The sequence below is a fragment of the Sminthopsis crassicaudata genome, chromosome 4, assembly GCF_048593235.1.
Source record: "Sminthopsis crassicaudata isolate SCR6 chromosome 4, ASM4859323v1, whole genome shotgun sequence".
Classification (NCBI taxonomy): Eukaryota; Metazoa; Chordata; class Mammalia; order Dasyuromorphia; family Dasyuridae; genus Sminthopsis; species Sminthopsis crassicaudata.
Genome location: NC_133620.1, coordinates 66,650,404 through 66,670,454, shown reverse-complemented (window position 1 = coordinate 66,670,454; position 20,051 = coordinate 66,650,404). Strand labels below are relative to the sequence as shown.

The following is a 20,051-nucleotide window of genomic DNA, read 5'->3' as shown; positions in this document are numbered from 1 at the left end:
GCTTATTTATATAGCACTTTTAGGCCTAGAAAGTATCTGTTGAATTATTATCATTCTCACTGTTTTCTTGTTCTCATCTTTTTTTGTTGAGGTTCAGACAGAAATAGTCCTCAGACTCTATCCTGCTATTATTCTTATATATTCAATATTTTATAGATTATAGCAGAGGTAGAGAAAATGACTGCTTTGGGTAATTGGATGAATACTAGGATATAAGCTCAGTTTCTATAGAATCAGTGAACAGTGCCTAAGTGGTATCTATTACTTCTTTTGCTAGGTTCTGCCTCTCTATCCTATGTTACTGACAGCACCTGTTTTACCAAGTTAAATTGGTAGTATTTAGAAAATTTATTGGGTATGGCTTGTTCTGGTATGGTAGAGAGAGGTGGGAATTTGGAGTTGGAAGAGACCAATATTTGAATTCTTTTGGCTTTTTTTCTTTTTTAAAAGTAGTATTTTATTTTTTCCAATTACATGTAATGCAATTTTTTCAATAGCATTTTATTTTTCCAAATGCATGTAAAATAGTTTTCAACTTAATTTAATTTTTAATAGTGCTTTATTTTTTCCAATTTCATTAAAGACAATTTTTAATATTCATATTTTGGAAGATTTTGAGTTCCAATTTTTTCCTTCCCTCTTTCTCCTTCACTCTCCCCAAGATGGCAAGCAAATTGATATAGGTTATATATGTTTAGTCATATAAAACTTATTTCTTCTTTAATCATTAACATTCATTTTTTTCTTTTGAGTTTCAAATTTTCTTCCTCTTTCCTTCCTTCCCCTTTCCCTAAAACAGTAAGAAATTATGTAGTTATATATGTGCAAGCATGTAAAACATTTCCATATCAGCCATGTTGTGAAAGAACAGAACAAAAGGGAAAAAAAACCCATGAAATAGAATTCCCAATCCCTCTATTTTTGTCCACCTGCATTTTTGATTTCCTTCACAGGCTAATTTTACACTATTTCAAAGTCTGATTCTTTTTGTACAGAAAAACATGCTTGACATGTATACACATATTATATTTAATTTATACTTTAATATATTTAACATGTATTGGTCAACCTGCCATCTTGGGGGGAGAAGGAGGGAAAAAATTAGGACAAAAGGTTTGGCAATTGTCAAGGCTGTAAAATTACCCATGCATATATCTGGTAAATAAAAACTATAATTAAAAAACTATGAAAAAATAAAGTGAAAATAGTATGCTTTGATCTTCAGACTCTATTAATTGTTTCTTACAATGTGGATAGCATTTGCCCTCATGCCCAAGTCCTTTGGAATTGTCTTGGATCAATGTATTGCTGAAAAGAGCTAAGTCAATCATAGTTGATCATTGCACAATGTTGCTGTAACTATGTACAAAGTTCTGGTCCAGCTTATTTCACTTTGTGTCAGTTTATGTAAGTCTTTCGCAGTCTGGATATTTTAATAGCTGTGAGATCATAGGCAAGTAACTGAACCTTTCTGAGCCTCAGTTTCCTTATCTACAAGTTGGGGATAATAATATTTGTAATACTTCCCTCACAGGGATCTTTCAAGGAAAGCCCTTTGCAAAACTGAAAGTTTTCTAAGGATCCACCTTAACCATGAGAATTTGGAGAAATCTGATAAAGGGAGCACTAGAACAGAAGTTTCTTGATTTCCTGTTCTGTTTTCTCTTCACTAAAGTGATTTGCTGCCTTTCTGGTTGCACTATTTAGTTTAGTCTTGCTTTTTCTTTGCAGGTCCGAGTTGATGTTCATTTCTGTGGGGTTAACTTTGCAGACATCTTGACCTGTCGGGGGCAATATCAAGAGAGTCCATCACTTCCCTTCACACCTGGTGAGTAAGAGAATAGTTTTGGAGTTACTGTGGTGATTCCAGGGACTTTTTGGGAGATAGCACAGTTGGGAAATGCTGCACGATGGGTAGAGGAAGATCTCAGGTAGTGTTGATATGAAGCCAGAATCCTAACTTTTGATCAGTTATGATGATAAAGCATCCTTAGCTTGGCATCTGTTCTGAAGATTGTGTACTCTCAAAGGAGGTACTTTACACTGAGAAAAACCACTGTTTGAAGTAGTAGAGTGTTTGCTAGTTTGAGGAGATACTTGTATTTGTGACTAATACAATCATAGACTTCTAGAACCTGGAAGAGCTCTCTAGATCAGGTTGTAGTTAACGAAGGATTTAGTTATTTGAAGATCACTTAGCTAGCTACGACAGCACTAAAACCTTGGTGGATTTTATAATGAAGGAAACTAGATTGCTCAGAGGATAGTGTTGAACTTATAATTAAGAAGAGCTGAGTTTAAATCTTAAGACACTACAGAAATGCTAGCTATTATTATTTTTACATGTAAAAATACAAAAAACTATAAGAATTGGTTTTGAAGGAAGCACTAACCATTGGGGAGCATTAGGAAAGTCCCGGGAAAGCAATAAAATAGAGTAGAAAGATTGGAGAATCCAGGTTTGAAGCCCATGTCTGATGCTTGCTGGTTGTGTGATCCTGATCATGTCATGGAGTTTTCTTAGATCTGTTTTCTCATTTGCAAAATGAGGAGATTGTACTCAATGGCTTCTTAGGTCCTTTCTAGTACAAGATCTATGATGTTTTGATTATATTGAAGGTGGTTCTTGAGTTGAACTTCAAAGGAAACTAGGAATTCTCTCTCTATATATCATAAATATAAAATGGATGAGTACAAAAGTGTACAAAGTAGTTTGGGAAAAAGGCATTAGCTGTGGAAGGAGGAAAGATCTCGAAAGGCATGTGGAAGATGGTACCTGAGATGAATCTTAAAAGAAGTAGACTACAAGGTAGAGGAAGTAATGGATAAATAGACACTTGGATTTGTATCCTGCTTTCAATGCTAATATAAGCCCTAGACTTTGGTCTTATTATTCCAAAACTCTAAGTCTATTTGCTCAGTTAAAAATGTATTCAAAACCCCAAAAGGTTGTTATTAGACTAAAATAAAAAGATAACCAATGATGGTAGTTTAAATTTTTACAAAGACTTTATATGGTCATATTAGTTTAAGTTCTTGAAGGACAATCATATAGCCCCAGTGGACAAATCTAAGAGCAATAGGTGGTGTTGCAAGGAGATACATTTAAAGGACTAATTTATTTTCTCTCTCTCTTTCTTTCTTTCTTTCTTTCTTTCTTTCTTTCTTTCTTTCTTTCTTTCTTTCTTTCTTTCTTTCTTTCTTTCTTTCTTTCTTTCTTTCTTTCTTTCTTTCTTTCTTTCTTTCTTTCTTTCTTTCTTTCTTTCTTTCTTTCTTTCTTTCTTTCTTTCTTTCTTTCTTTCTTTCTTTCTTTCTTTCTTTCTTTCTTTCTTTCTTTCTTGTTCAGGGTCACACAGCTAGGCAGTGTTAAGTATCTGAGACAAGATTTGAACTCAGGTCCTCCTGATTTCAGGGCTGGTGCTCTATCTACTGCACCAACTAGCTTCCCCAAAGGAAAAATTTCTTAACAATCAGTGGTATCCCAGGATGGAATGGGCAGTATCAAGTGATAATATTTCTCCTCATTGGGAGTGTTCAAGTAAAGATTGGATGATTCCCTGTTAGGAAGTTTTAGAAGGAATTCTTCTTCAGGCTGGATTAGATGACCACTGAGATATTTTTCAATTCTGAAATTTGTGATTTTGTGAGTAAAGTTACCCAGGAGGGTATCAAAAAACTTAAATCAGTTGCAACATATTTAGGATGTAATGGATTTTGGGTGCCCTATCCTTCCTCCTTCTCTCTCAATAACAATGGTTCTAAAATTTTTTTAGCCTTGAGTCCTTAAACTTATTTCCCCCTCCCAATCCACAAGAAATGTATTTCAATATAATTGGTTTCCTTTGTAATATTATATTATTTAATGCAGTTGAAAACTTTATTCTGAGAATGGATTCATATACTAGATTGTCTGAGAGGTCTATGGTGCAAAATTAGGAATATCGATGAGGAAGTGTGATATATACACTTTTTTGTCTCCATAATGCTAATTAGAAAGCTGATAAAGAAACGATGGCATGAGACAAATGATCTTATTTTCCTTTTAGGATTAGAGCTTGCTGGACAGGTATTGGAAATTGGCGCAAATGTCAACACAGTAAAAGAGGTAAATCAGCAGATCTGAAAGACTTAAGGGATCAGTACATGTTATGGGGTGCATGGGAAATGTGTTGGTGTGATTACTGATTTTTTAAAAGATCCCTTTGCCAGCAGTCAATGAAGCCAAGAGGATCAAAGACGCATATATTTAGAACTGGAAAGGATTGAATGCAACACCCTCATTTTACAGATGAGTCACAGAATCCAAGTGTTATGCTGGCTTTATACAGCTAATATTTCAGATAGGATTCAAACCCAAGTCTTCTCTTCTAATCCCATTTATACATGAGGAAGAGGCAATACTTTGGTTTCTCAATAGTGAGAAGAATGTTCTTAAGTCCATATGTTGTGTGACAATAATAATACCAACATTGTAATATATGTCACTTGAAAGTATGTTAAATAACCTCTGTCTGAATTATTGTATCTCATTTCCACCATTTCTCTTAGTGTTAAAGACAGAAGAGTTTTTCAGACCAGAAATTGACTGTGATACTAGTATTTTTTTTTTTCTTTACAGGGAGATCGTGTTATTAGTGTGAATAACTTTAGTACCATGGCTGAACAATGCATTGTTGATCAGAAGGTAGCTTTACTTCTCAAAAAGAATTCTGAATGAATTCTCCTCTCTTTTTACTTTTCCCCTCCCTTCTTCCCTTCTCCTTTTCTTTCCTCTTCTCTCTATCCCTCTTCCCTCTTTTGCTCTGCCCTTGTTCTTCTTTCCCTTTTCTTCCTTCTTTATTTCTTAACTCCCTCTTTGTCTCTTTCTTTTCTTTCTCTTCTTCTCTTACCCTTCCTTTCCTCATCTTTCTCTTCCCTCTCTTTTTTCCACTCCCTTCCCCCTTCCACTCCATTCTCACTCTTTCCTCTCTTCCTCTCTCTTTTCCCTTCTTTTCTATCATGAAATTCTTTCCCTTTATTTGCCATATTTCCCATCATACCACATACTAGGTATGTGCGAGAGGGACTCTGAAGATCTTCTAATAGATCTTGTTTTTTGTCTAATTCCTTTTTTTTTTTTTTTGTTTGTAAAGTGCCTTCTTTTAATTTTTTTCATGGAGATGATGGCAATGATTATTTTCTAAGGGGAGAAGCAGAGTCATTATATAAAGCTGTATCTGGAAGAATTGGCCAATGAACAAAAGAAATACAGTTCACTGACATATTTCTTGTCCAAACGATCATTATTTGGTCCATTTCAGTAGCAAACTGGTTTGGTGAATTGATCTGAATGTGATAGGTTTTCTCCCACATTAGAGTTTATGAAAGAAATGAAATCAAGTAGGCTTAAAGTCAATCACAGAATATACTATATTTAATTTCCTGTGATGTAGATCTTATTTGTAGTTGAAATTGCATTTGAGTTTTTTAGCCTAGATCACTATAATTTCATGCTTTTATGTGGCTAAACCAAAAGTCATTTGCTTTTTACTTAAAAGGAACATTTTTACAGAGTTTCTTTGTTAAGTCAATCAATCAATAATAACAGTTCTTTACATGTTTTAGTTCATTTTATCCTCTCAATAACTTTATGAGTACTGTGATATTGTCTCCATTTTACTCATGAGGAAAGTGAGATATAGAAGGGTTCACTGATTTGATGACTTGCTCATAATCCCACAGCCAATAAGGACAGGAAGCAGAATTTGAACCCAGGATTTGCCTAATGCCAAGTTTACTTTCTCCATAATACTGTAATTCCTTCCTGAATCAACAGCTATTTATGGAACATTTACTAAATGCATGGCATTATGGGTTATACAAGAAACTAATCACAGGATGGCAGAATTAGAACCAAAAAAGAACTTAAAGGACATTTAGTCCAACTCCTTTATTTCACAGATAAATAATTCAGTGACCCTCAGAGGCTCAGTTTCCCCATTTGTAAAATGAGAGAGCTACACAAGATGGCTTTTGAGGTCTTGTCCTCCTCTTGATTGATATTTCTATGACTGTCCCATGGTCACACAGCTATTAAGTGTTATTTGAACTCAGGTTTTCTTCTCATCTTTGCTATTCTCTCTCTCTCTAAATGAGAAACTCTAATTTCTTTGCTTGTAGAAACTGTGGCATATTCCAGATGGGATCTCCTACCAAGAAGCCGCTGTCCTTCCTGTATGTTATGGCACTGCCATCTTAGCCCTGGAACAGCGGGCACAGACAAAGCCTGGGTAGGTGTTCTGAGCTGTCTCTGTGGTCAGAAAGTACTTTCGCCATCTTGGGAGACAAGTGATGTTTTTTACTTTATTCCTATTAGAAAACATTTTCAAGACATTAAGGGACTTGCCCAATCTTATGAGCAAAGGGAATGAGTTTCAGACTTTAGTCTTCTAAGTTCAAGGCCAATGTTATTTTTTTCCCTCCCAATAGACCTGTTTCTCTTTTGAAGAATAAGAAATTAGAAGGTAGAGGTATGGTCATCTTGTGTGTTCCTAGCGTCCCCCTTTCCTTAAATTTGACAGGATGAGAAAAAGTCTAAGGGTAACCCAAACCAAGAAAACTCTTATTTGCTAGGATGGAATCATAGAATGTTAGAAGTGGAAGAGATCTTAAGGCTGGATAACCTTACCTTAAGAACGGGAAAGAGACTCAAGAATGTTTCAAAATCTGGAAAATCATAGTTTTGGGTGCTTGAGCCTTGGAATAACATTGGTCTTTTTTTTTCCTTTCCAACACAGGGAAACTGTTTTGGTAACTGCGGCAGCTGGTGCCACAGGTCTTGCCTTGATAGACATAGCATCAAACATTCTCCAAGCCAAGGTATCTGCTGTTATATTCTGTTTTCCCCTGATACAGGGTATTTCTTTCAAATTGAGACTTCTTTTCAGAAAGAAGTCAAGGGATTCATTTTAGTAGGAATCCCTTATACATAGTTCAAGTCAATCTATAAATATATGAAGTGCCTACTACTCAGTGTTCTAAGCACTAGGACAGAAAGACAAAAGACATTCCTTGTCCTCAGGGAAATCACAATCTAATGGAGGGAGGGGGGACAATATGCAAACAAGTATATACAAATAAGATATAGACAGAAAAAATCTGGGGATAATCTACAGAGGTAAAGTATTATCATTAAGGGGTTTGGAAAAGTCTTTCTTTACAAGACGAATTTTAGTGGGGACTTGAAGGAAGCTAGGGAGGCAGACATAAAGAAGAAGGGAAGCAGAATTTGAACCCAGGACTTTCCTAACTCCAAGTTTACTTTCTCCATAATACTCCCTGAATCAACAGCTATTTATGGAATATTTACTCAGTGCAAGGCATTATGGAGGATATAAGAAACAGTAATCATAAGATCACAGAATTGGAGCCAAAAAGGACCTTAAAGGACATTTAGTCCAACTCTTTTATTTCACAGATAAATAATTCAGTGAATCTCAGAGACTCAGTTTCCTCATTTGTAAAATAAGAGCTACACAAGATGGTCTCTGAGGGAGACAGGGAAGTGCCCATTTTTCAAGGGGTAGATATCATTGGGTAGAAGAATGAGTGAGGTATAAGAAGAATTGGAAAGGTGATTGGAAGAAGGATATGTGTGTGTGTGTCTGTGATCAGGTTATGGAAGGTTTTGAAGACCAAACATAGGATTTTATAATCATTCCTAAAAAAGATCGGGAACCAGTTGAGTTTTTGAGATTAGATCTATGGCTACCATTTTGTACTGCTTCTTTGGCTACTATAGTATTGACTTGGGATACTGTTCTTTTATAGCATAAAATCTAGGATGCTGAAGGAGCTACTCAAATAGATATTCTTTTTTCTTTTAATTTGTTAAGGTGAAAAACCTTAACTAAAATGTTCATAGTGGAAGTAGAAATTAAGGGTATCTGGCTTTTGAAACCTGCCTCTCAAACTTCCTAGATGCATGATCATGGCTCACTTACTGAACATATTTCACCTTTAATTTCCATATTTAAAAATGAGGGTAGTAATATCTGCCTTAGATCTTTGTTATGAAACTCAAATGAAATGAGGTACATGCAGTGCCTTTCAAACTTCAAAGTTTGAAACTTCAAAGTACTAAGTAAATGTCAGATATTATCAATTATAATATGAGATAAATTTTTTTTTGTAGTTTTCTACGTAGGATTCAATAATCCCATAAGCATTTGCTAAGATTATTTTTCAAAGTTCTTACCATATGGTAGGCATTGTGCTAAACTCTAGAGATACAAAAAAAGGCAAAAACATGATTCCTGCTCTCACAGAGCTCACACATTCTAATGGGGAGAAATGCATAAATGTATATGTATATACAATATGAATATGGTATAAATGGGAGGTAATCTTAGAGGGTACAGATTAGCCAGAGAGGGAGAGAAACAAGGTAAAATCACATTTAATCTGAGTCTTGAAAGAAGCCAAAGAAGTCACAAGGGAGAGATGAGGAAGGAGAACTTTCTAGGTTTGAAGGATAGCCAGAGAAAATGCTTAGAGTTGGGGAATGTCAGAACCAGCAAAAAACAAAACAAAAAACAAAACAAAACAAAACAAAAAACCAAAAAAAAAAAAACACACACACAGAGTGCTGGAGAGGAGTAAAATGGAAGAAATCCAGTAAGATAGTAAAGGATAAAGTGGTAAAAGACTTTAAAAGGCAAATGGAGATTTTTGCATTTGATCCTAAAGATAATAAAGAATCATTTTACAAATGAGGAAACAGAGGCAACAGGAGTAAGTGACTCGCTCAGAATTACATAGCTGCTAAGTGTCTGAGATTTAATTTGAACTCTTGTCTTCCTGGTCCCAGGCTGAATGCCCTATACTGGGTTAAGTGCCAGCAGCCAACTTACAAGATCACAGAATCTCAGAGTTAGAAAAGACTTCAGTAGGGAGGACTCTTAACCCTCCCCCACCCTCACACACTGTAGATTTCTCTAACAGAGACTATAGACTATCTTCTCAAGGTAAAATGTTAAAAAGAATTCTTAATTGACAGAAATGCTGAGTTTCAGTTAGAGGTGAGTGGAGATGATGTCATTAAAAAAAACAAAAACAATCATTTTTGGATCCAAAGCTAAGAATTCCTTATTTGTTTTAGCCCATCATAGCCGATCAAGAATTCCCTCTATGCCATATCTAACAAGTGATCTCCCAGTTTTGTTTGAAGAATTCCCAAGAAGGGGACTCCCTATTTCTCTGGAAGCCTGTCCCACATGTTAAGGATGTTTTTTCATCAAGCCTGAACCTGTCTCCTTTTAATTTCCACCTATTGCTTTTAGTTTTGCCTTCTGTTACCAAGGAAAATAAGTTTAATTGCTAGCTCTTCAGCTAATTGCAATCATATTCCTCTTAAGTCACGTCACTCCCTAAATTCTTCTTTTTTTCTCATGAAACCTGCCAAGTCTCACCAATCAATCTTTATAATGCGTGATCTCTAAGCCTTGTTTCCTATTTTCCTCCTACAGGTGATTGCAGCAGCTGGAAGTGATGAGAAGTGCCAACTGGCATTAAAGAGGGGAGCAAAGGCTGCTGTGAACTATAGCCAGGGCGATCTGAAGGAGGAACTGAAGAAGATAACAGGTGGTCAGGGAGTCAACGTGGTCATCGATGCTGTGGGAGGTGACGTTTGCCTCACTGCCCTCCGCAGGTGCAGTAAAGTCACCCTTTGGAGGGGCTTAGAATGGCAGCTCTAACTCAAGGCTTGTCAATGGCTGGGCTAAATTTCTGGTCACTCCTTGTTAGGGCTTAGAGTGATGGCTCTAAATTCAAGGCTTGTCAGTGGCTGGTAACCGTCTTCTGGCTCTGACTTTCTGCTTTGTCTTCTGCTCGGGGATTTGTGGCACAGAGTTGCAGATGGGTGGGTAAGAAGGGAGGTTCAAAAGAAAAATCTCAAGAGATGCAAATCATCATCATAATAGATATTAATATATATAATAGAGTTATCTAAATAATCATATAGTGTTTTAAAGTGCTTTAAAAATATTAACTCATCTTATCCTCACAACATTTGTGAGAAGGATTATGCTATTATTATCACCTTCATTTTATAGATGAGGAAACTGAGGCAGTAAGAAGTTAAGTGATTTGCCCAGGTTCACAGCTAGTATTATTTGAACTCAACTTTGGACTCCAGGATCATTGCTCTATTCACTGTGCCACCTCCCTGAAAAAGGTAGAACTGCAACATAGAAGTAATTTGCTGAGAAAGTGATGTTTGTCAAATGATGTAAATGATATATTGATTATACATAAATCTAAGACATTTGAGCTTGTAGGATGTATCCCTTAGTAGGAAAAACTCATAAAACCCATCCTTTAGAGGAGGTAGTGACTAGTATGGCTACCCCTACCTCTATATTTATTTTTATTAATTCATTTATCTATCTATCTATCATCTACTTTTTGCTGAGGCAATTGAGGTTAAATGACTTGCCCAGAGTCACACAGCTAGGAAGTTGTGTCTGAGGCAGGATTTGAACTCCGATTCTTCTCTCCTCAGGACTTGTGCTCTATCCACTATGTCATCTAGCTGCCTGTACATTTATTTTTAGGAAATAAAATATTCTAAAATGTCCTTGCAGAAACTATGGCTTAAAAGATCCAACAATTACTCAATCAATAAACAGTTATCTAATAGATAGCACAGGGCAGCTAAGTGGCACAGTGAACAGAATGGCCAGCCTACAGTCAGGAAGATGAATCTTTCTGAGCTCAAATCCAGCTTCAGACGCTTACAAGCTGTGTGACCCTGGGCAAATCACTCAATCCTGCTTGCCTCAGTTTTCTCATGTATAAAATGATCTGGAGAAGAAAATGGCAAACCACTCAAGAAAACAACAAACAGGTCAGGGAGAGTTGGACATAACTGAAAAATGATGAATGAATAAAACTACCCTTCTAGTCTCTGAAGAAAAAAATAAAAAAAAGAAAGAAAAAAGACAAAATATTCTTTATTATCAAAAATCCCATTTTCTTTTGGGCCTAAAGTTAAGCCAAGTTTTTTTTTTCTTAAAGCAAATCTAGCTTCAGTTTTTTATGTTTGGACTTTTTTGGATTTTTTTTTTAACTTGGGATACATTTGTATAGGTAAGCATTTATAACAAGGAGAATTGAGAAAAGAAAGACTTTGTCCACCTAAAGACTCACTTGTCCTTCATCCTTAATGTCAAGTATACTGGTTTCTTTTTATTTGAATAAACACACTTGGTAAACCAGCTTAAGAAAGTGAGAGTTATTCTTTGTGTCCTGCTGATCTTGGAGTCAGGAAGACTGGGTTCCAATCCTGTAACTGTGTCATGCTCTAAGTCACTTTTCTAAGTCCTCACTTATAAATGTTGTGAGGATTGAATCAAATAATGTACAGAAATCCTTTTGTAAATCTTTAAATTCTAAATCAGTATCAGTTATTACTGGGATCCAGAGCAATTAGGTCAGTGGAGAGAGTGGTATGCTTGGAAGATCTGAGTTCAGATGCTGCCTTAAATACTTGCTAGTTGTATGACCCTGGACAAGTCACTTAACTGTTTGTCTCATTTCCCATCTGTAAAATGAGCTGGAGATGGAAATGGCAAGACTACCCTAGAATCTTTACCCTCAAAACCCTAATAGGAGCACAAAATGCTGAACAGGACTGAAAGAACTGAACAACAAATTATTGTGGTTTACTGGGATTTCTAGAAGTCGGAAAGAGGGGTTTTGCTTTTTTTGTGTTAGAACATTATTTGTTGTCTTTCCCCACCCTTAGCCTGGCCTGGGAGGGCAGGATGGTGGTGATAGGCTTTACAGGAGGATCAATTCTGTCTATCCCATCCAATCTCCTCCTGCTGAAGAATGTGTCGGCCATGGGCGTGTACTGGACCCGATATCAGAAAGAGAATTTCCCTGTCTTCTCAAGGTGCATGTCCTCAATTCTTCAATACTGTAAGGAAGGATCCATCAGACCCCACATTGGAGGAGTCTTTAAACTGGAGGAGGTGAGATGCTACTAAAGGAAGGGCAGATGGGGATTCCTCCCGGGAATGGCCAAATGGTCAGAAAGTCATTTCTCTATTGTGCCATTGGGTGTTGTGCTTTCAGTAAAAGTCTAAATTCTCTTCTCTTTGTCTCTGTCTCTTTATTTTTCTCTCTCTGTCTCTCTCTGTGTGTGTCTCTCTCTTCCCTTTAATATGGAAGGAAAAAAAGAACTCAGTCTTAACAAATGATACCCCGTAAACTGCTAGAGGGTAGAATTGTTGCCAGTATTCCGAGGATCCTAATGTTCTCCAAAGCCCCTCGGTACCTAGGCATGAGTACCCCGGAGTATGAGGAGGTAACTAAGATCTGAAGGATAGATTAATACTAGCCTAGAAATTTCTCTCTGTCTTCCTGGGCCATGAAACAGGAGTAAAATAACTCTGTTTCAGAAAACATTTACCATGTAGAATTATAGATTTAGGGTTATCAAGGACTTCAGAGGCCTGTAGTCCAATCCTTCATTTTATCAGTGAAGGAGCTGAAGTCAATACCCATCAAGTTATCAGTCCAAGATCATGTAAGTACTAAATATCTAAGCAGAATTTGATTTCAGTCCCCTTGCCCAGCAAATTTCCTATTCTCCCTGGCTGCCTTCCTCTCTGGTACTACTGCTGAGACTGTGCTGTTTGACAAATAACCTGAAAAGCAAACACTGAGATCATTTCTTGAAATCAATTGACCAGCATTGTTTCCTATGCACTAAGCTAGTCTGGGGACCAAAATATCAAGAATGAAACAATTCCTACTTGCACAGACCTTAAATTCTTATCAGTGGTCTGTTCCCCCAGAGGCAAAGGGATTTTTGACCTTTGATTTAAAAAAAAGACATTTAAAAAGTTCTGCTAGATGGCATAAATTGGGATCCTATGAAATGAATGCTAAATCATGGTGGGTATCTTGGGATGATATAATTCGATTAGTCACTGAAATTAATTTTGTTAGCAGTTAACTTCCTTTTTTCAGTCCCCCACAGTCCCATTTATGTTGCGTTAAGCTTCCTCCAAAGTGTAACTATGTGCATACATCTCTAATAAACTTGCAAATGTGAATCTGTTCTGCATATGCTATAGAGCATTTATTTTTTTGAATACTTGGCTGGCATTATTTAAAACCGCCTAAAACTCTTCTGGTGACTACAAGTTAAAATTGTGTGTTACCAGTAGGGAATTATTCAAATGGAACTCATCTGGGCTCCCCAAGCTGGTTGAGTGAGCTTCCCTGCCCACGTGTTTCCCAGGGAGCCAGATTTCTTCCTTTTTTTCCTCTCCTGTGGAGAAGTGCCTTTATCTATTTCTTTTGGGGACCTGTCAACGAAGAAGATTTTATCTTCCACAATTTTTTGGTTGCCTGTTGGCAGAAAAAAAATAAGGAGATCAGGATAGAACAACGTGTCAAAATAGGTTTCTTTTCCTTTTCCTATTCTGCTGGCACTCATTTATATCTTGTCTGACTGTAGGTGAATTATTTAACTTATCTGAGCCTCAGTTTCCCCATAGATAAGATGGGATTACCTATACCTCTAATCTCTATCTCCTGGGACTGTTGCCAGGCTGAAATGGAGCAACTGGATGTAGAGATGTACGATGTTTTTGGAGAGTTATTTTTCTTCTGTTACTATATTATTTTTATATTTTATTCATATATTGATATCTAGCATTATTCTACTACTGAGAGATAAATGCGATGGAGTGGATTCCCCAGACTAAGATCCAGATTACATAAAGTAGACATTCTTGAGCCTTTCACACACTTTTTAGTTGATTTGCTTTAGATAATTCACTTAATCTCTCCTTGTCCTGCATTTGTTCTCTAAAATTAGGTTAAAATTCACCTCAGGAAGGGAGAAAAGTAATGTTGCTAAGAATCACCTGGGGTTTAGATAACTTTTCTAAGTTGCACCAGCCTCTGGGTCAGCTTGGATCCAGTTTGTTTATAGTGGAGGTGCCTGAGATGAAAGCCCCTTAAATACTGGGAGAGAGATTTGAAAAGTTTCCAAGCCTAGAAGGGATAGTTTTAGATTTTTTTTTTTTTTTTTTTTTTGCAGAACAGCCTTCTTCTTCCAAAGAAGCTCTAAAGAGGAGCAGCTAGTTGGCATAACAGATAGGGCACCAGCCTTGGATTCAGGGGTCAAACCAGATCCTTAACACTTGACACTTACTAGCTGGGTGAACTTGGACAAGTCACTTAACCCCATTGACTCAAAAACCCAAATAAAAAAGTTCTAACACTCAAGATGCATCAGAATAAGGCATTTGGGTATCAGTCCTTATTAAATATCAAGTGAATTCATCATTTAAGTTCATAGACTTAGGCAAGGGAGCCAGAAAGTGGTGGTATTGAGAGAAATTTTTTTTAAAAAGGAAAATGTATTATATTGGATTACTTGCCATCTAGGGGAGGAGGTAGAGGGAAGGAGGGGAAAATTGGGAACACAAAGTTTTGAAAATGTCAATATTGAAAAATTATCCATGCTCATGTTTTGAAAATAAAAAACTTTGGAAGGAGGGGAAAAATTGGAACAAAAGGTTTGGCAATTGGCAATACTGTAAAATTACTCATGCATACATCTGGTAAATAAAAAGCCATAATAAAAAAAAGATAAAAAGCTTTAATTAAAAAAAACATAAACAAAAGAAAAATCTTTTCTTAAGAGTTTCTGGCAAGTGGCAGGGATCCACTATTTTAGTAGTTAGTGGAAAGAGTGATGGTTACCATTCTTGGTCTCAGTTTCCTCAACTGTAAGATGAGGTGATCTTAAAGGAATTTTCCTGCCACAGCTATTTCGTGCAGAGATCCTACGCTGTCGAGTAAGTGTGAGTTTGAAGATGGAGCACAACACTTTTGCCAATGGCAAAAAAAGTCTGCATGTCTGTATATTTGCATGATATCTTGATATCTTGTTTTCTTACAGATCAATGATGCCTTTGAACATGTGACCCAGCGTAAAACCACAGGCAAGGTCATACTCTCTGTTAAATGAATCTGCTTGTGAAGACTTGGATGTCAAAGCATTTCTTGCTGCTCCTTAGGAATATGTTGTCTTCACCCTCCTGCAGTCTTAGAGAGAATAAGAATGTATGGCAAGTGGGCTCTCACACTGCCATGTTTGGTTTTTTTTTTTTTTTTCCTGCACTGGACTCCCATGTCTAGAAGACACTTTTTCACCCCAGCTTTCTAAATACACAGTGAATGCCACTTCCCAATCCTGTTCTCTCCCCTCTCCTTCCCCTACTTAGAGCTCTCTCTTTCTGGAAATCACCTTTCTACGTATATTTTTCATCTTCATTTGCTTACCTTTGCATCTTTCCCCTTAGAACAAAAGCTCCTTGAGGGCAGGTTTAATTTTGGTTTTTGAAAAGTGTGCATAGATTTAGAAAGAATGGATGCTTCCCCAGCATCACATCACCTTGTGCAAAGGAGGTGATTGAAGTAAGAGCAGCTGAGGGGCACATTGGATAGTGTGCTGGTCATGGAGTCAAGAAGATTTATTTTTCTGAGTTCAAATCAGACTTCAGACACTTACCAGCTGGCAAGTCATTTACTCCTGCTTGCCTCACTTTCTCCATTTGTAAAATAAACTGGAGAAGGAAACCAACAAACAAAAAAATCCCAAAAGGCGTCATGAAGGGTTGGACACTATTGAGGTATAGGCAGGGCAGCTGGGCAACAGATTAATGGAAGATCTGAGTTCAAGTTTAGATACTTCATAGCTGTGTGGCTCTGGGTAAGTCATTTAACTTCTGCCTGCCTCAGTTTCCTGTAAAAAAAAAAGGCATAATAATAGACACTACATCCTAGGACTTTTATGAGGATCAAATGAGATATCTGTAAGTATTTAGCATAGCTCCTGGAATATAATAGTCACCTAATAAATGCTTATTCCTATTCCTTCCCCCTGAACAATGGCAGAGTGACTTTGAACTTCTTTGTAGAGGGCTGGTTGATGGGGATGATAGGAACCAAGTCTTTTTGGATAAGTGTCCTATGTTGCCTTCAAAATTTTTCTTTAGGTAGATATCAGATATTAGGTAGATCTGCATGGCTCCCTTAATACCTGCAAAGGATAATAAAAATCCACATTTCTTGGATGACATCATGCTGTGTCACCTACTGGTGAGATTTGAATTTCTTCCTTGACAAAGTCTGCATTGGAAAAAAGCTGTTAAAAGCCCTGCTGAAACAGGACTCGAGTGGTTGATTTTTTTTTTTCATAAAAATATTTGGTTTTGCTTTCATAAAAATCTTTCTAGTTCTAGAATATCACTAAGCAGTAGGGGTTTCTTAATTACCAAGTTAATGAGCAGAAGGTTTGGTGAATTAAAATAAGGAAATAAACGTGCTTTGTAGTGTGACCACACATTTTCTTTCTCCATGGGCCCTCTTCTCCTTTGTCCCCTTCCATGGTCCAGCCAAAGCATTTTTACATGGCACCCTGCTTGCCTTCTCAAAATATATGACATACAGTTTATTTCTAAAATAAAACAAATTAAAATTAACTTTATTTAGATGATCTCATGATCCCCACTCAGATAGGAAGAACAATTCCAGATGTCAGAGGATCATCAGTTCTGCATTACAAAATGCAGTTGGTAGATTTTCCAGGCTTAGCTTAGTCAGACTTCCTGACATATAGTAGGCACTTAATAAATGCTAGGTGAATGACCTTTTTTTAACAGTTTTTTAATTTTCAAAACACATGCATAGATATTTTTCAGCATTTATTCTTGCAAAATCTTGTGTTCCAATTTTTTTTCCTCCCTCCCTTCCCTCCATCTCCTCCTCTTGATAGCAAGTAATCCAGTATATGTTAAACATGTACAATTCTTCTATACATATTATCAAGAAAAAAATCAGACCAAAAAGGGAAAAATGAGAAAGAAAACAAAAAGCAAGCAAACAAAAAAAGTGAAAATACTCTGTTGTGATCCACATTCAGTTCCTATAGTGCTCTCTCTGGAACTGGTCTGAATCACCTCGCAATTGAAAAGACCCACCTCTAGATGACTGACTTTGAAAGATGATCAGTTGGTGTCTTAAATGATGAAAATATATAGCATCACTTCCTTAGGTCAAAGTGACAATAATTAAGGCAGGTGAGTTTCTTTCCTTTTTGACAAGTACAGGAGAGAATCCCTAAGGAACTGTTTTTTGCTGTCCTCATGTTCCTGCTTCACTGGAAAGTTTTGATTTGAAAGTATTTGACATATCTTCTCATCATAGATTTCCACTTGCACCATTAGGTAGCTAAGAAATCAATGAGGCTCCAAGAGACAGACTGTATTCTAAAATTCCCAGGCTTACTTGGTTTTCTCTTCAAGGTAGAGATCAATCCCACCCACACCCCTTCTTAGTTCAGTAATATTCAGCTGGCTGTCCACCCACAAAAATTTCCTTATCAAAATGAATGGAGGGTTTGGGCTGAGAAGTTTGCAGTGTGTGTAAAGTGATGGGATAACTCTGCACAATCTGCTTGCTCTTCTTTCCTCTGTAACCTTTCCCATTTGAGCTATTCAGAGAACAATGGGAACTTTGATATCTACCAGGTTGGAAAACATATAGGTACCTTCACTTAGTCAGAAGTTCCAATTAGTTGAATTATTGCTTCTCTTGCTTTTTCTCCAAAAACTAAAATAGTGAATAAAAAGAGTGATTTAAAAAAAAAATCACCATTATTTGCAAAGGGATTTTAAGTTAGAAGTCTATTTATATTTAATTCTGGCAGAATTTGAGTAATATATTCTGTTTATCCTCCAGCATTAGTGCATATTACCAGTGTGCAGATTTTAATTGGAGATATCAGAAATACTAGTTTCTGGAGCTTTTTAGATGGTAGGATGTCAAAGACAAGGATTTTTATTGTGTTTATCTATTTTCTATTTGAAAAATGGTCAACTTATTTATACTTTTAATGAATCTAGTGGTTACATTTTAAAATAAACGCTTATTGTTACTTTTTGGTGTCTTTTTTAAAAAGTTACTATTACTTCTTTAGACTATGCTCCCCCTTTACCTTCTCTTGTGTTAGAGAAGTATAATCTAGCAAAAAAAAAAAAAAAAAGACACATTGTTGGTATCCACTGATCCCTACTCTATCTTTCTATTAAGAGGAAAAAGGCATGCTTTATTGTCAGTCTTCTGGAGGCCATTGGCCATTGCATTAATCTGAATTCTGATGTCTCTTAGTATTCTTTCTCTTTCTTTTCCTTTTTTGGCATGGGAACCCATGAAACACTGAAAAATGCAAAATGGCCTCAAACCTGTGTGACCCCTTTCCACTTCAGTAATAACAATGATAGAGTAGTTAGAAAAGGGGATAAAAGTTATTAAAAATCATATAAGAACATTTTGGTAAATCTAGGATAGTTTTCTCTATTTTTATGGAATATGTTTTCAGCAATCAAAGGTTATTAAAAGTCAAATTATTTTTTCTAGCATAATTCCAAAATTATTTCCAGAATGTTTGAACCAATTCACATTTCCATAAATAGTGCATTAGTATGCACATCTTCCCATAGTCCCCTCCAACACCAACTATTTCTGTCTTTTGTCATCTTTGCCAATATCCTGGGTGTGGGTTGAAACCTCAAGTTGTTTTAATTTGCATTTCTCTTATTGTTATTGCTTTGGAACATTTATGTATATGCTTATTTATCACTTGATTTTCTTTCAAAATAGTCCATTCCTCTCCTTTGACCATTTACTGTAAAGGTATAACTCTTGTTCATTTGTATTTTCTTACACATTTTAAAAATCATCCTTCTATAAGAGAGTTTTGTTGTAGTTTTTCTTCAAGGGACAGTTTTATTCTGATTATATTGATTTTGTTCTTGCGCAAGCATTTAAATCTTATGTAATCAACATTAAAATTTTTTTTGTGCTCTCCTTTATTTCTTATATTTATTATGTTTATATACCTTTTGTTATTATGCTTTGGAATTATATAATTTTTTTTCCTGATAAAACAATTTAAGGAGCGAAATCTATGGAGTTTTAACAATTCTAACCATGTTGTTATATTTTATATAATGAACATCAAAGTTATTAAATACCAATCTGTCCAAAATGCAAATCGAAATGAATGTGTTCTTTTTATGTGTGTCTGTGTATGCTAACAGGAAGACAAAGAACCATTTTCAGTTATTTAGGTCTAGTTCTGTCATTAACTTGCTTTATGACTTTGGAAAAGTTTTTTAAAATGAAGGGATTGGACCAGATGTCTTCCAGACCTAGAGACCTTCTAACTCTAAAATCCTAATTCAAGGAGACACATAAGTCCTTGCAGTCATCACTGAGACTAATTTGGGGGAGAGTAGATTTCATAAGGTTAAACAAAAGTACTTAGAATTCAGTGGACTAAAATTCAATAGGAAAAATCAGCCCAAGAGGGATGGGAAGCTCTGTATAGATATGGGAAATAACATATTCATAAGTAAGCAAATTACAAGATACATATGTAGAAATAGTAAAAAAAAAAAATCCCTTTCCTCCTTTTCTCCACTCACTAATGGCCTTTTTATGGGAGCAATAACATGAGTTCAAAGAAAAATACATTTTAATAAATGGGAGAGCAAAATAAATGACAAGGAATATCCTCCTGTATAGACAAGCTACAATCACCGTGTTTACTGCACAATCACTGTAAAGAATTTAAAGAATATGTGGACGGGAATCGTGTAGGAGGTGAGCTTACACATGGGGAATACATGTGGCTAGGATAACATATAAGAAAGGGGAACACTTAGGGAGCATGTTAATTTACCTTCCAAGAGCAGTTTCTGCAAGCAAAGCTCCTTTGTTTCTGGTCCTGTTGCTGGTTGTTCCCACTGCGGAACTTTTGATCATTTACCTGCTCTCGAGATGTCATTGAGTTTCAGGCTATTGAATTTCGATCCCGGTCTTTCACTGGTCCTCGGAGACTGTGCTGCTCTCTGCCGTCACCTGCTGGTCCTCTGTCTGCACAGGTTGTTGTTCTCTACAGGTCCTTTGTTGCTCTCTGC

At 36.3% G+C, this 20,051-nt stretch overlaps 1 protein-coding gene across 2 annotated transcripts in view; it reads left to right on the top strand.

Moving 5' to 3' along the window:
- The window catches only part of LOC141565426 (quinone oxidoreductase-like protein 2), a 44,792-nt gene extending 26,765 nt beyond the window's left edge, over nucleotides 1-18,027 (top strand). For both annotated transcript variants that reach the window (XM_074308453.1, XM_074308452.1), the window contains 8 exons: nucleotides 1,732-1,828; nucleotides 4,047-4,105; nucleotides 4,619-4,684; nucleotides 6,160-6,269; nucleotides 6,777-6,858; nucleotides 9,507-9,688; nucleotides 11,786-12,014; nucleotides 14,966-18,027. In XM_074308453.1, the coding sequence (XP_074164554.1) occupies nucleotides 1,732-1,828; nucleotides 4,047-4,105; nucleotides 4,619-4,684; nucleotides 6,160-6,269; nucleotides 6,777-6,858; nucleotides 9,507-9,688; nucleotides 11,786-12,014; nucleotides 14,966-15,034 (894 nt within the window). In that variant the 3' untranslated portion in view covers nucleotides 15,035-18,027. The remainder of the gene's footprint in view (nucleotides 1-1,731; nucleotides 1,829-4,046; nucleotides 4,106-4,618; nucleotides 4,685-6,159; nucleotides 6,270-6,776; nucleotides 6,859-9,506; nucleotides 9,689-11,785; nucleotides 12,015-14,965) is intronic.
- The last annotated feature ends 2,024 nt before the right edge of the window (nucleotides 18,028-20,051 follow it).